The sequence below is a fragment of the Protopterus annectens genome, chromosome 4.part0 (assembly GCF_019279795.1).
Source record: "Protopterus annectens isolate FY-2018-M chromosome 4.part0, PAN1.0, whole genome shotgun sequence".
NCBI lineage: Eukaryota > Metazoa > Chordata > Ceratodontiformes > Protopteridae > Protopterus > Protopterus annectens.
The window spans coordinates 1,844,174,116-1,844,195,204 of record NC_056733.1 but is presented as its reverse complement, the minus strand read 5'-3'; the positions used below and the strand labels follow the sequence as shown (position 1 = coordinate 1,844,195,204).

The 21,089-nt window shown below is 36.7% G+C and overlaps 1 protein-coding gene across 1 annotated transcript in view; it reads right to left on the bottom strand.

The window, feature by feature from the left end:
• The window catches only part of GABRB2 (gamma-aminobutyric acid type A receptor subunit beta2), a 1,614,606-nt gene that overhangs the window by 132,718 nt on the left and 1,460,799 nt on the right, over window positions 1–21,089 (bottom strand). Inside the window, exon 7 of the mRNA XM_044069527.1 lies at window positions 1,387–1,539. Coding sequence (XP_043925462.1) covers window positions 1,387–1,539 — 153 coding nt within the window. The remainder of the gene's footprint in view (window positions 1–1,386; window positions 1,540–21,089) is intronic.

Here is a 21,089-nt window from a genome sequence, read left to right as displayed (position 1 = left end):
GTATGTGCAGATTCAGTGGGGGAAAGGTATAAACCTTTTTTAGGGACAAGTTTGCATCAAGATATTCCGCTGTAATCAAGAAAAAAGTATGAAAGAGCTCTGGTGGTACAATATAGTCTCCAAGCAGAGGAAATTAGGAATATTGTGAAAACTGGAATATAATGAAGGCAAGCCCCACTATTTACCACTTATTAGGGCCTGAACCACAATTTATTTACAACACAGGGTGAAATTTAAAAGAAGTGTTTGGGGGGGTCACTATACAGCAACCATCAGGCATCCCAAAAGGTAGGGACTGTTAGATGTGGAGCTTGCAGGCAGTGTTCCTTTACATTAGAGGAAAAAGGTCTGACTCTTGAAAATGATATACACTTTTCTGCTGTTTGCTTGAGAGGGAATTGTCTTTCCAAAGCTGTGGTTTATCTTGCCAAGTGCTCAGTATGTCTGGCTTTTTAAGTGGGAAAAATGGAGAGATGTCTCCATAAATGGATATATGAGCTTAACCATGACATTGGGAAGATAAATGAAAATAATGCATTCTTTAAGCATTCTAAAATCTGTCCACATTATAAGAAGTTCCAATATGCTATTTTGGAACAAATAAAATTAAATCCCAGAAGAGGAGATATGAAGGTCATTTTAGAAACTAAAGAAGTGAGATGGCAAGTTAGGTTGCATGTATCTAAATATCCTGGCATAAATGAAAACATCTCAATACAACTCTTGTGATACATGAGATCTGTTAAACTATTATATGTTTTATTATATTTTCATTAAGTGATTTTAAGAAACAGTTAATTGTGTTATTTATCAAACATAATAATTTTTTATAACCATATATTTGTTTTTCTTCTATTTAATATAACTTCGAAAACATTATTGATTATACAATTGGTTAATTAATTTATGGAGTTCAATTAGAACTATGGCTGTATATATAAGGTGGGTGATTTTTCAGTATGTATTAAGAAGTCCTGTATTCATTAGGACAAAAGCACTCACTCTACATTGTTTTTATGTGTTTTAAAAATAAATCATCTTGTGTGAATATGGAATGGTCAATTCCTGGAACCTGGCTGCTTGTATTACATCCTTGTTGTCTTCTGTTACCAGTAACGCTTCACTCGGTCGTCCACTTTACTAGTATCCTGACTTTTGAGTTCTTCCTAGTAACATCTGAAATATTCAAACATTGATGCTAAATATCAAAATGACTATATAACATGGAAACACAGCACTTCACACTGTCAGACTAAACTGCTCTGCCAAGCATGTGATACTGTTGTAAAAACTAATATCCCTAATGCATTAGGTACAAATGTTCTTTCTTTTTTTTCACAACTTAGACAACATGCATACTGAATTATTAGGTAAAAGGATATCTACCTAAAGCAACTCTTGCAGCTGAAGCATCATAGTTTATCCAGAAGGAGACCCAAGAAAGTATAGTGATCAGAATGGAAGGCATATATGTCTGCAGAATGAAATAGCCAATGTTTCTTTTCAGTTTGAAGCTCAGTGACAGTCTAGGATAGGCACCTGAAAAAGAAATAAAATAAAGAGTTTATGTAGTGCAGTCTATTTTAACATGTCATTATAAGTGTACTGTGCAAGTATAACATGCTGAAGTAGTTAAACAATGCACATTTGGGAACGTGTAAAATGGCAGTAATTTATCACGGCATGAGGCATTAAAGGAAATATTTAAGTTCCCACTGTAAAGAAAGAGAAGTTTCTGCAACTCAACAAGGTTTTGAGAAATGCTATTAATAGGTTGCTCCCTTGAGGTACTCTGACACTGCTATTCCTTCAAGAATTAGAAGCTGTCTTGAAGCTATGCATCTTATTATCAAAAAGGCATTATTTTATCCAATTATGGATTATGGTTTACAAATTAGTTTACATAGAAAATGCACTCAAAGATTTTTGTGCTTTGTCATCAAAATTACAAGGAAAATTTAAAAAATGGGTTATATTTCTGACTAATTTAGGTATTAAAGGACATTGTAATATACATACACACATACAGATTAAATAATCTCAATATCATATTACATGGTAAGTTATTCATACATGTACATGTACTTACATATTGCTATATGTCTCTCCTTTTCTGTCTCTCTCTGCACACACATACATAAACACACACACACACACACACACACACATATATATATATTTAGATTATATATATATATATATATATATATATATATATATATATAAACACACACCCACACACACATATATATATATATATATATATATATATATATATATGTATATGGATCTACTTTGATCTAGCGAATTTACGTTTCATCGAAATGTAAATTCGCAAACTCGCGTGAAAGTGCATTTTTTCGAAAATGTACTGTCATGTAAAAAAAAAACTATGGGATCCATATATATATATATATATATATATGTATTTATATATCTCTATCTTTATATAAATATACATGTATATAGAGAGAGTGACAGAAAGTGAAAGAGTGAGAGAGAGAGAAAGACCAAGAGAAATGTAAAACCTGAAATATTCTGTATATTCACAGTTATCCTTTTTAGCGACATTCTGTTTGATCATTCTTTAGAAAAATATTATTGTGCTGCTTGCATGTCACTTAATTAACAAGGTTTTCCAAGAAACAGTAGTGCCTCTGGTGCTAACAAAGAATGAAGAAAGAGTTGTCATTGATTTAAATAAAAATATTGGTCTTCAAGTTGTTCATAGCACAGCTAGTGAAACAAAAATATGAGTGCTTTCCTACTGCAAATAGTCTGTTTTACTGTTTATGTTGTATTTCAGGATTCTAATTTATAGCATTCATTACTAACTAATTTGGTTGTGACTAAGAAATAGCAAATTACATAAAGAAAAAAATACATGGATTAGCTAACATTTCCTTTCCAGGAATTCTAATCAGTATTATGTGGGTACCTATGTTTACGTGCATATAAATCATTACAGGTAATGATATGATATTTAACTTAAGAAGACTTTTTACTCAGCACAAGTTACTTGCATTGACTTTGTACTGGGATAAAGAATGAATATTGAGGGTACTTAGCCAGAAACCTCCCCTACCTCATTCCATGCAGGCCACTGTTGGAGGTATACTAAAGGCATGCAAAGTACTAGTAATCCTGAATAACAACTCCAGGTATTTCCATAGGATCAGCATACTTCATTTCTAGCTATCCATAGCTCACTTCACCAACACGTGTTCATTGTTCATGCACTTAACTGCCACCTAAAAGAGTTGAATCATTTATGAGGATAATGAAAAAAATATATAGTAAGACTGAATTACAATGAAAGGAACCTACATTACTCAAATTGCACAGTATAGTTGTTTCTATTTTCTTAGATGTACACTTACAGAAAATGAAGTGAAAGTTATAAGACAATCAAATACATATCATACAGAAGTTACTTTAGCACTTCCTGTCAATAACCACCTCCAGCTACAGTGACTGCAGACTGCTGTTGGTAATCACTGCCTTGCATAATTTTTATAAATCATTTAGTTAAAAAAATAAGTCACCTGTTTTAAAGTATGCTTTATTTTCATTTTCTTGGCTTACTCACAGCAGCTGTCAATACGGGTTCTCTCTCAGTCCCCCACTTGCTGAATCCTTGGCCATTGGCTGCATCTGCAGTGAAAAAAACAGCCACAAAGACTCAAGAGCTTTAAAAAAAAATAAGTTACTTGACCACGGTCCCTGCAAATGGGTTTTCTCTCTCAGTCCCCCACTTACTGAATCCTTCACCATTGGCCGCATCAACAGTGAAGAAACCAGCCACAAACACTCAAGGGCTTTAAAAAGAAAATAAGTTACTTGACCATGGTCCCTGTGAATGGGTTCTCTCTCAGTCCCCCACTTGCTGAATCCTTGGCCATTGGCTACATCTGCAGTGAAGAAACCAGACACATGGACTCAAGGGCTTTAAAAAGAAAATAAGTTACTTGACCACAGTCCGTGAGAATGGCTTCTCTCTCAGTCCCCCACTTTCTGAATCCTTGGCCATTACCAACATCTGCAGTGAAAAAAACAGCCACAAGGACTCAAGGGCTTTAAAAAGAAAATAAGTTACTTGACCACCGTCCCTGCGAACAGGTTCTATCTCAGTCCCCCACTTGCTGAATACTTGGCCATTGGCTACATCTGCAGTGAATAAACAAGCCACAAGGACTCACAGGCTTTAAACAGAAAATAAGTTACTTGACCACGGTCCCTGCGAATGGGTTCTATCTCAGTCCCCCACTTGCTGAATACTTGGCCATTAGCTGCATCTGCAGTGAAGAAACTAGCTACAAGGACTCAAGGGCTTTAAAAAGAAAATAGGTTACTGTAGGTGTATAGCTACATTTCCCTCTTAGCCTGCTACTGTAGAAACTACCTGGTCTAAAGCAGAAATAACTGGCTCTACCCACGGCTAGGGACAGCAGCTGCTCCCCCACCCCCATCAGCTGTAAATACATTCCCCAGTTAACTTTTTCTTTTTAGTTATCAGTAAACCAAGATAAAGCTCTAGGTGAAAAAGAAAAGTAACCCAGTAAATACACTGGAAATGCCCACTTGTAAAATAGAGGCAAAAAGGTACTTAAACTGCCACTTTTTGTCTTCTTCAAACTAGGTATCCACCCAGAAAGGACACAGCTGAAATCAGGTCTATAGATTGTTTTTCCCTACTAGATTCTAACCCTACTAGATTCTAATAACTCCTAACAATTTGGCTATTTAGACACTTACCCTGCAATCTTTAGCCGGGGGGTTTTAGCCCACTCCGTTCGCTACACTCACTTTGCTTCCCCCACCCCCTATTCCCACCAACCCCAGTACATCTACATTTATTCTTAGCCTTAACCCCACCCCTAATTGCCACCAATTAGGCTACACCACTACTCAACCATTCCCCCTACATCCAACACAATCATGCTACTACCAAATATAACAATTCTTTTTTTTCAAATAATTCTTTTATTTTTCAAAGTATGATACAATGCATACTGGAAGAGGAAATACATTACAGTTATACACATTAGAATGCAACGATGGATTATTACAGAAAATTGTGAGTAGCCACATAGTTTAGCAATGATACATATGAGAAGGATAGGTACAGCACAATGAGAGCATTGTAATCCATTTAACCAAAAACAAAAACAAATATATACAATATTTACAACCAACAGTGCTACGTTCCTCCGCAGTGGTATTGCAAAAATATAATAAAAATTGGGTTGGCAGTGGTTCTCCGGTTTATTAACAGGAATATGAATAGCTGTTGTACTCAAGGTATGAATGGGAAGTTATTCAGTATGGATCACATCTATAAGTTTCTTCCATAATTTACCAAAATAAGCTCTCTTTTTGGGGCCCTTTATAATGAATTTATGAGCTGAGATGTGTTTGAAAGCCATCTCTTTGAAACCATTCCAACTAAGTTTGGTGCGATCTAACCAATTTTTAGTGATGTATAGCTTAATAAGTGAACAGAGAATAATTAAAATGTGAAGTTGTACTTTAGGTATTACGGAGGTATGAATATGGAGAATGGCTGTTTCCCACGAAAGGGTTGAGGTGTAGTAACCCATTTTTTGTAAACGAACTTTTAGAGAGCACCAGAGTTTGTAAGAGTGGTTGCAATACCACATAATGTGTAGTAGATCCGCTCTCGGATGGGAGCAGCAAGTACACGAGGGGGATGAGTTGGGATTAAATTTATTGAGTATTACAGGAGTGAAGTAGGAATTGTTGTTTAGCATCAGTTGGGTGTATAAGAGTTTTTAAAAAGGGAGAGTTCTAAAGTAGATTTTATAGCTGAGAGTTTTTGGTCCTTTGAGATAGGAGACCCAACAGTGTTCCAATAGTTGGAAAAGAGACAGTTTGAGTTGTATAGCACCTTATTCAATAGTTTGTAAGAGGATGAAATTGTTTTTTTAGTGCTTGATATTACAGATATAGTTTCAATTAATTTGTTAATTTCCTGAGGGTTAGGGGGAAGATTGAAATGTTGTGCAAGTATAACTTCTCTTAATTGTCGAAGAATAACTGTGTATTTGTTATTGGTTCCAAGAATTAATCGTAGCTCAGGAATAGATTTTGAACTATGTTTGAGGATGTCCCATACATTGAGGTCTTTAATGCGAGGAAATTTAGTAAGGTCCAACGTCATATTGTTGATTTTGATGTTTGGATTTTGATGGAGTGGTTGGAGCAGGGGTAGGATATTTTCCATGTTGATGTCTTTAATAAGTTTTTGGAAAAGCCTAATTTTATGTTTCAGAGAATGTGCTAAATTACAATTGTTTATAGAAAGAGTGGATAGGAAGGGAATAGCCTGAGGATTAATTTTGTTAGAGATAATATGGTGATGCCAGATTTTCAACCATGATGGAGAGTGGGTTTGGTTTTGCTGCTAAAGTTTGAAATAGACCAGACTCTGTTTGAGCAGATGATCTTGTAGTACAGTTGAAAGTTTGGAAGGCCCAACCCCCCTTTCTCCTTAGGATAAGTTAATTTAGAGTAAGAGATTCTGACTGACTTCGGGAACCAGATGAACCCAGCTAGCTCTTTTCAATTTTGGAAAAGAAGTTATTAAAGACTTCTATATCCGAAGCGTTGAATTGATATAAGAGTCTGGGTAAGACATTCATTTTCACTATTGCTACTTTGGACAAGAAAGCTAGATTCATAAGTTTCCATCTTTGTAGATCTTGCTGGATGGTGGACCATGTTTTTAGTAGATTATTTTGGAGCATGGAAGCTTGATTATGTTCAAAATGGATACCTAGATATTTAAGATTATATGTTATTTGTAAAGAGGACTCGGGGAAATAAAAAGATTTGTGGGAGTTAGGATTGATTGGGAAAATATGTGATTTTTTATTGTTAATTAGGTAATCAGATGCGGAGGAAAAGTACTTAATGGCATCAAAGATTTTGGGTAGGTCTGAGTTGGGAAATTGGAAGTATATATTTAAATCATCTGCAAAAGCTGATAGTGCAACATGTGTGTTTAGGATTTTAGGGATGTTGTGGTGTGTATTCTGCGCTATATATAAGAAGAAAGGCTCGATAAAAATGTTAAAGAGAAAGGGTGAGAGTGGGCAACCCTGTCTAGTTCCATTAGTAATCAATATTGGCTTGGATCTCTGTTTGTTTATATAAAGGTATGTGTGGGACTTTGTATAAAGTGTTCTGATTATATCCGAGAAGGATTTAGGTATATTGAAATGGGACAAAGTAGCAAACAAAAAGTCCCAGTTGACTCTGTCGAAAGCTTTAGAGGCATCCAAGGTTAGGGCATAGATTGGATTTTTGTCTTTTTTGGTCAATTGTATTAGGGAATCCAAGGTTAGGGTATTATCCCATGTGTGTCTATTGCTCATAAAACCAGCTTGGTCAGGGGATATTAAAGACGGGAGTATCTTTTGTAATCTATTAGCTAAAATAGCAGCAAGAATCTTAATGTCAACATTTATTAACGAAATTGGTCTGTAATTGTGTGGGTCTGCTCTGTCTTGTTTGTTTTTTAATAGTAAGATGGTTTTTGAGTTGTTCCAATGTGAGTCAGTAATACCCTCCTTAATGATACAATTAAAGACTTTCCATAGGATAGAGGATATTTTTGGGCAAAAGGCTTTGTAAAAGTTAGTAGTGAAGCCATCAGGGCCCGGAGATTTGCCTCTTTTAAGATTGTTTATAATGTCATGAATTTCTTGGATGGTAATTGGAGCAGATAAGAGAGAGACTTGAATTGGTTCAAGAGAGGGGAAGTTAATGGAGTTTAGAAAAGACTCCATCTGGGGTTTTAAAAAATGTTGTTTATTGCTACTATAAATATCTGAAAATAATTCAAAGAATAAGTGTATTATTTCAGAGTCTGAATTGTAAATTTTTCCTTGATAGTGAAGGGTGGATATTCTGGGAGCACCGTTATTATTTTTTAATATTCTTGCCAGAGTTCTTGAGGGAGTTTGGGCCCATTCAGAATATGTTGCTATACATTTTTGTTCCTGTAGGGAAAAATTCTGTGAGTGAAGTTCTAGTAATTCTTTGCGCGTGGAGTTGATCAGTACTTCAGTTTTTGGGTCTGGAGATAATCTCTGAATTTTTTCTAAAGATGATAGTTTAAGGGATAGAGTATTTTCTTTTTAGTGTTGAGTTTTTAAGAAAGGAAGCTTTGCTAATCAGAAAACCTCACATGTCGATCTAACAGGCCGCCCATTGAATGTCTGGGGGGATTAGGGATTTTGTAAGATTAGTGTCGAGAACCAACAACATATTATTAATTTTATTTAAAATATCTTTATTATTTAGTAGGTTATTGTTAAGGGTCCAGTTAGCAAATGTGAAAACAGGCGTGTTGAATCTGATTTTAAGAGAGATTTTTGCATGGTCGGAGAGAGATCTGGGTTCAATATTAAAAGTATTTTTAAATTTAGATAGGGGGTCCGAAATCAGAATGAAGTCTAGTCGTGACCAAGATTTGTGACAGTTGGAATAGAAGGTATATAGATTTTCTTTGGTCGAAATATTACTAAACGTGATAGTGTCTACAAGATTAAAATCTGAGATAAGTTCCTCTAAGGCTATAGAAGCTTGGAAGTTATAGGAGGAGGATTTGCTGGTGCGATCTAGACTAGGATCTATTACCACATTCCAGTCCCCTCCCACTATAAATAAGTAATTTGGAAATGAGTTTAGTATGTTATAGATTTCTAGGATAAAGGTTTGTTGTTGAGAGCAAGGACCATAAAGGTTCAAGAACATAATTGGTTTGGAGGAATCTGGGAGTGTAGAGGTGAAATAGCACCATCTGCCGTTTGTATCAGATTTATATTCATTGATAGGTTCCTGGAATTGTTTCTTAATTATAATGGCCACCCCCTTCGAGTTTGAGCTATCACCAGCACTTATTATTGACCTGATCCATTTTCTATTTTTTATGTGCTCCCATTCATTTTCAGATAAGTGTGTTTCCTGGAGATAGCTAATATTAGCCTGAGATTTAAACAGCAGGTGAAGAAACAGTTTTCTTTTGGCGGTATTTTGTAAGCCTTTGATGTTCCAAGAGTCAACGGCCCAACTCATGTGAATTAAAAACTAACGAAGTATAAGGAGACATTATATATTTGGAGATTTAATGTAATATTTGGGTAACATAATGTGTGTTGAAGAGAACCTGCTTTGTGTCTGCAATAGGCTGAGAGGGATATGGAAAACCGTGTCATATCTGTATCAGTAAACAGTTTGGATGAAGAGGAGGAAGTAGCACAATACTCCTTCTGACATGCCCCGGTGCCTACCCACCTGAACCCCTTAGGCGAAGAAGTATAAAAACTAACAAAAGAAAACTCTAACAGTTCTATACATATATACATAAACATTCTCATCCAAAGGGTTATCAAACTAGATCCCTATTACAATGCACATACAGCTACCGTATGTAAATGCTACACCTACTAGTTTGTCATGTAAGTATGACCTTATGTAAATAAAACATGCGCTTGTAAGTCTAAACGCTTAAGCTTAATGTATGTGAGAAATGTAAATCTATACAACCTATATATAACAGACTTATTACAAGTATAAGCATTTCTTATTGAATTTCGCACACAACAGGAAGGCTGTAGAGATGGTATAAACCTAAAGCATTATTAAGTTCGCCATAAACAAGAGTCTGAGACTAGTGAGATTGTCAGTATGGCAAAAGTTGTAAATGGTTGAAAAACTAAACAAAATAAGTAGTTGTGGTGTTATTTGGTGTTGTTTGGGCGGGAAGGTATTACCAATGAGCAGACTCTGATAATGGCAGAGCTAGTTAAAACTGAGAGTCTTGTTGCGTTGTTGAGATCCTCCCTTACTCTGTGGTTACCCTTTACCAGATTTAAGCACTACTGGTTTGGGTATAGGTGGTCTTTAAAACCCCTATATATCTTTTATCTGCCAATTGATTTAAATTAAATCATTGCATTTGTATAACAACATTATGTCAAGTTCCATGACCACCCTGCCCCCATTAGCAAATGACCCACATAGCCTTATTTCTTTCTTAACATCCCAACACTATAAGGGAACTTCTCTAACTGTAAACTGCAGTCAGTTCAGTAAAGCAGAAATAAATTATAAGTGTATCTAAGAGTTGGTTTTTACAAATGTACTAGATTTGCTAAGGGTATGGGTTTGTTTAATTAATTACAGTCAGAATAAGGCATTTCTTCCCTATTACCTTATAAGCATCGACAATGCAAACAAAGATTCTCAAGAAATTCCTTTCTATCTATAATGGGAACCCCAGCTCAACAGTGCAACTAGGAAATATGACAAAATATGATACATATAGTTGGAATCTATTTGAATCTTGTTACCTCTTTTAAGAAAATATATATATGTGTGTATGTATATACATACACACACATATATATATACATATATATACACACACACACACATGTGTGTTAAATACATGCGTGTATGTGCAAACAATATCTGAGTGAGGCAGAAAGATTTTTTTATAGTATCAGTTAAGGCATGAGCTGATGCTGAGCACTTCCTGACTTACTATGGTACACATACTGAAAATTTTGATTTCTGTGCAAAACAACTGGCTCAAGGAAGTCAGCATGTACTGAAAAGCTCTACCTGACATCTCTTATGCTTTTATGTATGTTGTGTGTGTGTTAGTGAAGGTGTTTATGCCATTACTTTGTGTGCTTTTTTCAACATAGAGTCGAGGGTCCTAGACAGACCTTCCTGGTCCTCAATTCACGAAACCGGAGTGTCCCAACAGTAAAAAAAAGAGAAAAAAAAACATTTGCAAGCCTGTAACATGTACAGGGGATCCGATTGCAGTAAACAGGACTTGCTTACGATGAACAGCGCTATAAGCGCGGTTGAAGGAGAACAGAACTAACAAACGTACACTTCAGGTGTCACAGTAGAAGGAGTCCCTCTAGAAACCTCGCGGCGACGATGTATTCCTTGCTTGACACGTGGATCTGCCTTTAAACATATGGAAGGACGTTTTACTGATTTAAACAGTCACAAAACTGTTAGAAGTACCATGTTGGCGCTAGATTTGAGAGCGGTGATGTCCCTGAAGCCTCCGGTGAGTGAATTAGACATCTGAAGTGTAAAGCTGCTGAAACGCTTGTGCTGGAAGATTGTGAATTTATCCAAGGTCTGGGATCTTGTTAAATATTTTGAGGAAGATCTCTTTTGCTTCTTTTTGGGAGGTTACAGTATATTTGGTTTCATTTTGGGAGAAAGTCAAAGTATTTGGGTAACGCATTTGAAATCTGATGTTTCTTTTAATTAAGTCTGAACAAAACGGAGCTAGTTTCTGTCTGTTTTCCTTGATGGAGATGGGTAAATCTTGTGTAAAAGTTAATTTGTGATTATTCCACGTGAAATTTTTATTTTTTTTTGCTGCATATAATATCTGTTGAGCTGACTGGAAATTCAGTAGTCTTGTATATATTTGACGAGGAGCTAAGGCATCTTGTCTTTTATAAAGCACGGTGGGCTCTCTCAATTGTAACATTTTTTCCCCCTTCTGGGTGAAGTAGTGATTCAAATATTTGTTTTGTTATAGCAAGTAAGCCTTGACTGTCGTAGCTCTCTGGAAGACCTCTAATTAATATATTATTACGCCTACTTCTAGCTTCTAGATCTGTAAGTTTTGCTTGTAGGTCTAATAAAGAGGCTGTTTTGGTACGCAGATCATCTGATAAGGATTGTAGTTGGAATTCATTGGATTGTACTTTTTGCTCGAGTGTGTCTACTCTGTCCACAATTTGATTGATGGATTTACCTATAGTTGAAAGTTGTTCCGAGAAGCTTTGTATGGCAGATTGTATGGGCTGGAGGGCCTGCTTCAACTCATCCATGTGGAAGCTGGAGTCTTCTTTACTAATTGTATCATTTTTAATAGGCTCCGCATTTTGTTTATTTGTTCTCTGCCTTTTTGAAAGGACTTCTTTTCAGGTGAAAAAATTGCTGAGGCTTTGGCTTTAATTGTTTGAGTTTCCATTGTAAAAGAGTCATTTGTTGTTTTTGTCTGTTTAGCCATGTGGAGTTAGAGGTGTTACCAGTAGGAGCAGGCCTCCCTGAGTTACTTGTGGGAATAACACTGTGGAAAAGCCCGAGATGATGGAAGTCTATTATAAGTTATTTCCCACTGCGAAGGTGATGCAGTTACCGAAGAAATGAAGGTAAGGTAGCTCTTTTCGAAGTGTGTAGTATCTTAGAAAAAGTAGTTGAGGTGAGGAGCTCTGTGCATAGGCTGTTCACTAGTCGACCACCATTTTGGAATCACCAAATATAACAATTCTAACCTGCGTAGTTCTAGCTCACATTACATCCTACCAAGGTGCCACAGTCACATGCCCCAACAACTTCCACTATACTCTCTCAAAATCCTCCCTCAAACATTTACACTATAACTACACAACCCCTGCCACCAAAAACATCCTCCCAATACACATACTCCATTACCAAACACCTAACACATTCAAAAATAAAATATCCCTAAGATACCACAAGTAATTTACTATGTATATAAAACATATCCTAAACACCCTCTATAAACTAGCCCTCACTGGTGACATCCATCCAAAGCCTAGTCCCCCCAAATCCAACTCAACCACAACCCCTAGTCCAAGCAACCCTCCTCCACACACAACGCAACTCCTAGCCAACAAGAAAACAACAGACCTACTTATAATGTCCCTAAACATCAGAAGCATATGCAATAAAATCCAAGAACTACATGCCAGCATAAGCATATATTCCCCAGATAGTCTCTTCCTAACTGAAACCTAGTTCAAACCTCACATCAAAAGTGAGGAAATACTTCCACCTTAATACAACATCCTTCGCACAGACAGATTGTCCAAAACTGGCGACTAACAAAAAATAACTCAGATAGGAAATCCTTCCTTGAACTGTGCAATAAAGCCAAAAAGCATATAAAATTAGACAATTCTCTCTACTATAAATTCACCCTAACCTCTACCAACTACAATCCTAAGCAATTCTGGTCCACTATTAATACTATCCTCCACCCAGGGAAGGTTGATACCCCCAGCCATCCATTCCCCCTTTCCACCAGCAGTATTGCTGAATCCTTCAACAAACACTTCACTGAAACTATAACATATCTAAACAAACACTTCCCTACAACAGCCCCTCCAACTCCTATCCCTAAACCCCCACTCCTCTGTTCTTCTTCACCTCAGTACCTACCTCCAACATAAAAAGACTATAGTCAAAACTTAAACCCACCAAACTCGCAGCTGACAACCTCCCCTCTGAATACTTGAAAATCGCAGCTGATACACTAGCCTACCCAATTTCAATTCTAATCAACTATTCCATAACAGAAGGCTATGTTCCCTCGATATGGAAAATATTTCATATCATTCCCCTCCACAAAGGCACCCCATCCACCGACCTCTGCAATTACCGCCCCATTGCTATCCTCTCCCCTCTCTCCAAGATAATTGAAAAAATTATCAACACCCGGGTCTCCAACTGCCTCCTAGCTAATAATCTCCTCTCCAAAACCCAACATGGTTTCAGGCCATATCACAGCACTATGCCAAAAAAAACCCCCAAAAAAGCAGGAACACAGCAGAACTGTTTGAATTCTCTTTACTTTAACACACTGGTACCTCGGCCATTCGCCTTCAACGGACAATATACAATTACAAACAACCATCTTTATATACATAGGTTCAAACCCCAATTAATCCAATTAAATACTAATTGAAAATTACATCTTGCTTAAAATGCTGCATACACATTTTTTTAAAGTACTAAAGAAAAAGGAACTAGTGCTACCCTCAGGAAATTTGTGAGGGAAGCTAGTGATAGACTTGTTAAGCGAGTATACAAGGTTGAGCATTTAAATCAGTCATTAAATGAGGCACTGAAAATAAAATCTGGTAAAAAAGCTATGAGTAGCCATAAATTAGTTAAGAATAGGGATTCAGTTACCAGTGCCTGTGATGATAAAATGCCCTTCTTTGTTTCTCGATACTCTGGTTTTTCAGAGGTAATGAGAAGGGCGCTTTTGGGCCTCTGGTATTTAGTTTGTGAAGATGTCACAGTTGGCAATCTGTTTCCAAAGTATGTTAGATTTTCATATGGTAGATATGCCAACTTAAAGGAACTATTGAATATACCCTTAACTAGAGGCCCTAAAGCTGATGTAAGGTGTTTCTGCTTATAGACGCTGTAAGGTATGCAGTTATAGCAAAAGCATTTCTGGCACATTCATTAATGCTAGAAAATGTACCTGTAGGGGTAATTTTGGATGTAATTCTTGTGGGGTAGTTTATATCATAGGGTGTGGTTGCTCAAATGTAAAATGGTATAATGGACAGAAAAAAAGAACAGTAAAGGTTAGGATCATGGAACATTTAGGGGATATTATCAATAGAAACTTTAAGATTCCAGTTGCTGAACATTTTGTGAATATTCATGGGGGTAGCACTAGTTCCTTTTTCTTTAGTATTTTGGCACAACCTGTGTTTGTTAGGGGGGTGATATGGTGAGGAGGTTGAATGAGTTAGAAAGTAAGTTCATTCTCAGCTATGGAACATTGTTTCCTAGGTGTCTCAATCTTGAGGTAAATATATGAAATTTTATTCAAAATTTTTTTTTATATTTATGAATTTATAAATGTATGAATTAATGAGGCTTTTATTGTTATGCTTATTTAGTCTATTATAAAGGACATATTTCATAAAAAAGTTTATAAAAATAGTTAATTAATTTTGGATAATTTATATTTAAAATTAGTTATTTAAAATGTTTAAGATGGCTGTATTCAATAAAATGTGTATGTAGTACTTTAAAAAATGTGTATGCAGCATTTTAAACAAGATGTAATTTTCAATTAGTATTTAATTGGATTAACTGGGGTTTGAATCTATGTATATAAAGATGGTTGTTTGTAACTGTATATTGTCCGTTAAAGGCGAATGGCCCAGGTACAAGTGTGTTAAAGTAAAGATAATTCAAACAGTTCTGCTGTGTTCCTGCCTTTTTGTTTTTTCTGGTATATGGTTTGGTGAAGTGGTGGATTTGTGAAGAACATATCATAGCACTACCTCCACTTTGCTCTCCTTCACCAACACTATACTTCATCACAAAAACAATGGCCTCTTCTCTACTGTTGTATTTCTACATCTCTCAAAGGCCTTTGATTTGATATCTCATGAGCTACCACTCTGCTCTCCCCAACCTCTCCTTCTCACAATCAGCCTGCAACTGGTTCCACCACTATCTACATGGACGCCAGCAATCAGTAATCTGGGACAATAACCTATCACCTTGCCTCCCAGTTACTCTCGGAATTCCCCAAGGGTCCTTGGCCCTCTGCTATTTTCACTTTTCAGTAACAACCTACATACTGCCACCACACAAGCATCTCAGTACGCAAATGACTCTACTCTCATCTGCTCTGCCCCCACTCTAACAGAACTACAACAAATCACACAGGAATCATTCTCTTCTGTAGAAAGCTGGCTATCCAATGCTCAGCTCCTACTCAACTCAAGTAAGACAAAACTTCTCCTGTTCCAACCTTCCAAAGCCACCCAAAACACCCCCCACTTCAACATTCTCGCCAAAGACAATACCATTATCTCTCCATCAGAACACACAAAATTACTCGGTGTGGAAATCGACAACAAACTTAGATTTGACACCCACATATCTCTCACAATAAAAAAGTTCACAAGAAACTTGGTGCATTATATCGAAGCCACCAATTCCTAACCAAGGCGGCTAGAATCTCCATAGCTAATTCATAGCTAATCTCCCCCCTACTCTATGCATCCCCCATACATACCAACCTTAGACAGTCAGATCTACACAAGCTGGATGCTTGTTACAACAAAACTGCTAAATTTGCCACTGGAATTTCCTACCGCAGCCATCATTGTATCTCCCTTAAAGAACTAAACTGGCTAGAACTCCCACAACTCCTTCACTTTAATCAACTCACCCTCACTCATAAACTTATTAACCACCCCCTTAACATCCTTTCCCTTTAAACCCTTCTCCAACCCTATCACTCCACTAGGCCCCTAAGATAAAGCAGCAAAAATCAACTCACTGTTATCACACCCAAAAACTCAGCAGGAAAAGACATATTTTCATGTACCATTTCTAAACTTTGGAACAATCTTCCACCCTCTATAACTACTCTACTTTCCAGCAGCCTTTTCAAGACTGGACTCAAATTCCACTTAAATTTGCACTGGCTTTGTCCTTGTTCTAATCCAGACTAGCACCCCCTCTTACCCCCCCACCTAGACTCTTAACCAACTATATTGCCGCCACTAATAACCACAGTCAGAATTAGCTAGTTGTCTTTACATACTTTAAAATCTTGCCTGGCAACTTTGTTACTAATATTATAAATGACAAGAAACTATCTTAACTTGCAAAATTTACTGTATATACTGTTGATAATCAATATCTTGTTATTGTATTAAAGCCAACAACCTGTAATGTTGTTTATTATTGTTACAACTTTGTATCTTTATTTATCATGTACATGATGTGGAGCTTTTCTCCCCGGGCATCCGCTGAAAAAGGACCTGCGTCCAGTCGGAATTTCCCGGTAAACAAATATAAATAAATAAATAAATAAATAAATACTCCTTAAATATTCATAGAAAAAATAATACTGCGACTTAACCTCAGTCAAAGAGTCCAATACAGCTAAATAGATGTTAAGAATTATGAAAACAAAACAAACAGCCACCAGTACTCTTAAACTACTTGTCCTGTATAGCAAGAAAGTCCAAAATTCCAAAAGAAACAGCAGGACTCGGAGACAGCTTCAGGATCCAGTACAAACAATTTTAATATACACAAGTGCTTTTGTGGGCAGCCCCACTTTTATAGGTGTCAATGAACAATATAACATAAAACAACCAACCCCTTAATATATGCACATTCTATTAAGACACATGACTTAAAATGATCAATGCTTACTCACACCTCATTAAGTACTTAAAGTCATTAAAGCACTATATGCAATTTTAAAGTACACTCCAGTATTTATGTCAATTTGCAGAATTTTTTAGCTTTATACTGAAAATTGATATTTTATATATATATATATATATATATATATATATATATATATATATATATATATATTTCTTGCATCATTAACAACAATACTTTATTTTTTATATGTGCTTTTTATATGTGTATTTGGAAGCTTGGAGTGTGGATCTCTTTAATGTGGAATTATTCAGATGATTTACTTCTGCAAAGATTTTGCATATTGACTGATATGGGTGGACTGTAACTACAAATGTTTCAGTGACCTTTTTTTTGGTTGAAATGTTCTGAAATAAGTAGTTTTGTCATTATTGGTTCATAAATTATGGTTAATTTTATATTGGAAAAATATTCAAAGCTATGAATTTAAAACACATTTTAGCAAGTGGTGCTGTATTATACAAGGAATATAATTTAATACAATCAGGAAGATGAATGAAAGAACACATGCATGTATGTATAGTCATAAATTGTTTGCAAAGGACCTATGGTGCATTTTCTTTTCATGTAGATTCCAATAACATTTCAATAAATGTGAGTTTCAAGGACAGAGAATTTTACTGTCCATGCTAAACCTGTTTTCATTGTGAAACTGTACTGTTTGCTTAGCAAAATACTTTCAATGTTTGTGCAATAACATTTTTTGTTTTGCTTATTCCACATGCTTTGCCTTTTTTACAGGTTCAAATCCCTCAGGAGCAGATCAGTCATGTACCTCCAAGGCTAAGGACAGATCACCCTCGGCCGATCTGGGGATGTTCTCGCAGGCTCAGAATGGAGATGCATATTACAAGCACTCCCATATATGGCAGTCTGGTAAGCTTCACAGAAAGAGGACTTTGGAGCTTGGTAGGGTTGTACTATTGGAGATAGTGGACAGGAGAATTTAACCAATTGATGCTTCTCTTCAGCATGTAGAAGACATGCTTTCTCAGTTGGTGCTGACCACCACACCAACACAGGTCTCCATCCTCCTGAACATCAAAGTCCTCCTCTGCAATACTATCTGGCAGTGGACATATTTGTGGTTCTGTGGACTAGGATTCCAGCTGGCACTTCCAAAGCCCTTCTTTCTTTACCCTATCTCCTTCGCCGTCTTCCCTATTTCCCATCCACACTACCCTCTCATTAAAAAAAAAAAAATTGGAAAAATAGGGAGGGGGTCTATCACCTGAGAAAAACATACTGACCTTCCTCTCATACCTCCTTCAGCACAAACCCTTTTGATATTTTCCTTGTATGTTCCCCTCTTTGCTTTAGCTTCCCTTTTTCAGTCTTTACTATCACACCCTTTCAATTCTTTATTGAAGCCATAAGGATGCCCACAAAAGTGTATCCCTATATAAAAAAATTATAAGCCTCTTCTTTTTAAAAAAACAAAAATCCCATTTAACTATATGCTGTTCACAGCTTTCCTAAAATGCTTTAAGCTTCACTGTGCTCAGCAATGCTTAACCATGATATGGGGAAAAAAGTAGCACCAACTCTCATAATTTTGCAAAGTAATTTGCAAGTTTGCAATACAAAACTATATACAGCTTAACTCTTTTGTGATAAATAGGCATGCTTTTAAAAAAAAAAAATACTTCACTTTTCTGTATTCATTGCAAATGCTTTTTGCTGAACTTATTTGCATATCCGTGTAATTACTCTATTCACAGATAACCTTAACTCATTTGCGAAAACCTGAACTATGAATACCAGCCCATATTTTTGTAACATATCAGAACTTCCAGGCATCAAGAAAGCTCATAACTGATTGAGCAATTATGTTCCCAGTAATATCTATCTAGTTGGAATTGATACTGATATTCTATAAATTCTTTACAACACTTTACAAGAATGAATGCAGTTACTATATTCAACATGATTTACCAAGATTGCAGCTTAGTGTCGTCGCCATCCCCCTTTTCCATTTTTGACATGGGGTTGCGGTATCACATCAGCATCACACAATGTGACCAATCACCAAATACCTCTCAGGGGGGTAAAAAAAAAGAGGATTACCCTCTGCTCAAAAAGCTAAGACAGGAGTGGCTATGCTGGATGTGTGAATGATATTATGAGAGAATTTGTAAAGACTGCTCAGGTGAGCATAAAGAAGGCAGTTGAGACAAATGAACAGTTGGGTGGGGCAGGAAGGAAGGTGGGCACCTGTCCTGTACACGGGAGTTCCTGCACCTGAAACACAATCTTCATGTCAGGCTTTAGTTGGGGGGGGGGGGTGAAACAGATGTCAAAGATGCAGGAAAAAAAGCATCTGGTGATGAAAAAAGTCACATCTGGATCAGATTAGCAGGGTGTGAGTGAGAGAACAGTAGAAGCACTAAACAAAATGCTGGGGTGTAAAATCAAGGTGACCATTTCCAGAAGTAAAGAGATAATAGTCATATTATAATGGACATTGGTAGGCCATACCTCTCAACCTCTTTGTGAAATTTGTACACTGCCAAATATAATGGGAGGTCATAGCGCCAAAATCAAGGACACAATTTAATTACTGCAATTATAAACTTAAAAATTTGTTAGAGTATCAGGTTTTGAAATACCAAACATTTAGAAAAATATGAAGTCTAAAACTCAAATGTATGTCAATATTTAGTGACTTCAGTCTTCAGAGATTTGGCCCAAAACCAGAAATTTTATATGGAACAGACCAAAAATCTTGACTCCTGCAAAAATTTGGACTGCTGAGAGATGTGGGCAACAACTTCAGCTGCTGTGTGAAATTCTGGAAACGTTAGATAGACAGGGTAACATCCTGCTGGAAATAAACAAGAAGAAAGCCACCAGAAGAGTGCATGGGATTCTGGAAATGTTACACAGACAAGGTAACATCGTACTGGATATAAACAAGAAGAAAGCCATCAGAAGACTGTATAGGATTCTGGAAATGTTACATAGACAAGGAAACATCCTGCTGGAAATAAACAAGACGAAAACAACTAGAAGAGTGCATGGGGTTCTTGAAATGTTACTTAGACAGGGTAACATCCTGCTGGAAATAAACAATAAGAAAGCCACCCGAAGACTGCATGGGATTCTAAAAATGTTACATAGACAGGGTAACATCATGCTGGAAATAAACAATAAGAAAGCCACCCGAAGACTGCATGGGATTCTGGAAATGTACATAGGCAGGGTAACATCATGCTGGAAATAAACAAAAAGAAAGCCACCAGAAGAGTGCATGGGATTCTGGAAATGTTACACAGACAGTGTAACATCCTGCTGGAAATAAACAAGAAGAAAGCCACCAGAAGAGTGCATGGGATTCTGGAAATGTTACAAAGACAGGGTAACATCCTGCTGGAAATAAACAATAAGAAAGCCACCCGAAGACTGCATGGGATTCTGAAAATGTTACATAGACAGGGTAACATCATGCTGGAAATAAACAAAAAGAAAGCCACCAGAAGACTGCATGGGATTCTGGAAATGTTACACAGACAGTGTAACATCCTGCTGGAAATAAACAATAAGAAAGCCACCCGAAGACTGCATGGGATTCTGGAAATGTTACATAGACAGGGTAACATCCTGCTGGAAATAAACAGAAATAAAGCCACCAGAAGACAGCATGGGACTCTGGAAATGTTACAAAGACAGGCTAACATCCGTCTGGAAATGAACAAGAAGAAAGCCACCAGAAGACTTCATGGGATTCTGGAAATGTTACACAGACAGGGTAACATCCTGCTGGAAATAAACAAGATGAAAGCAACCAGAAGACTGCATGGGGGTCTGGAAATGTTACATAGACAGGGTAACATCGTACTGGATATAAACAAAAAGAAAGCCACCAGAAGACTGCATGGGATTCTGGAATTGTACATAGGCAGGGTAACATCATGCTGGAAATAAACAAAAAGAAAGCCACCAGAAGACTGCATGGGATTCTGGAAACGTTACACAGACAGGGTAACATACTGCTGGAAATAAACACAATGAAAGCAATCAGAAGACTGCATGAGGGTCTGGAGGGTCTG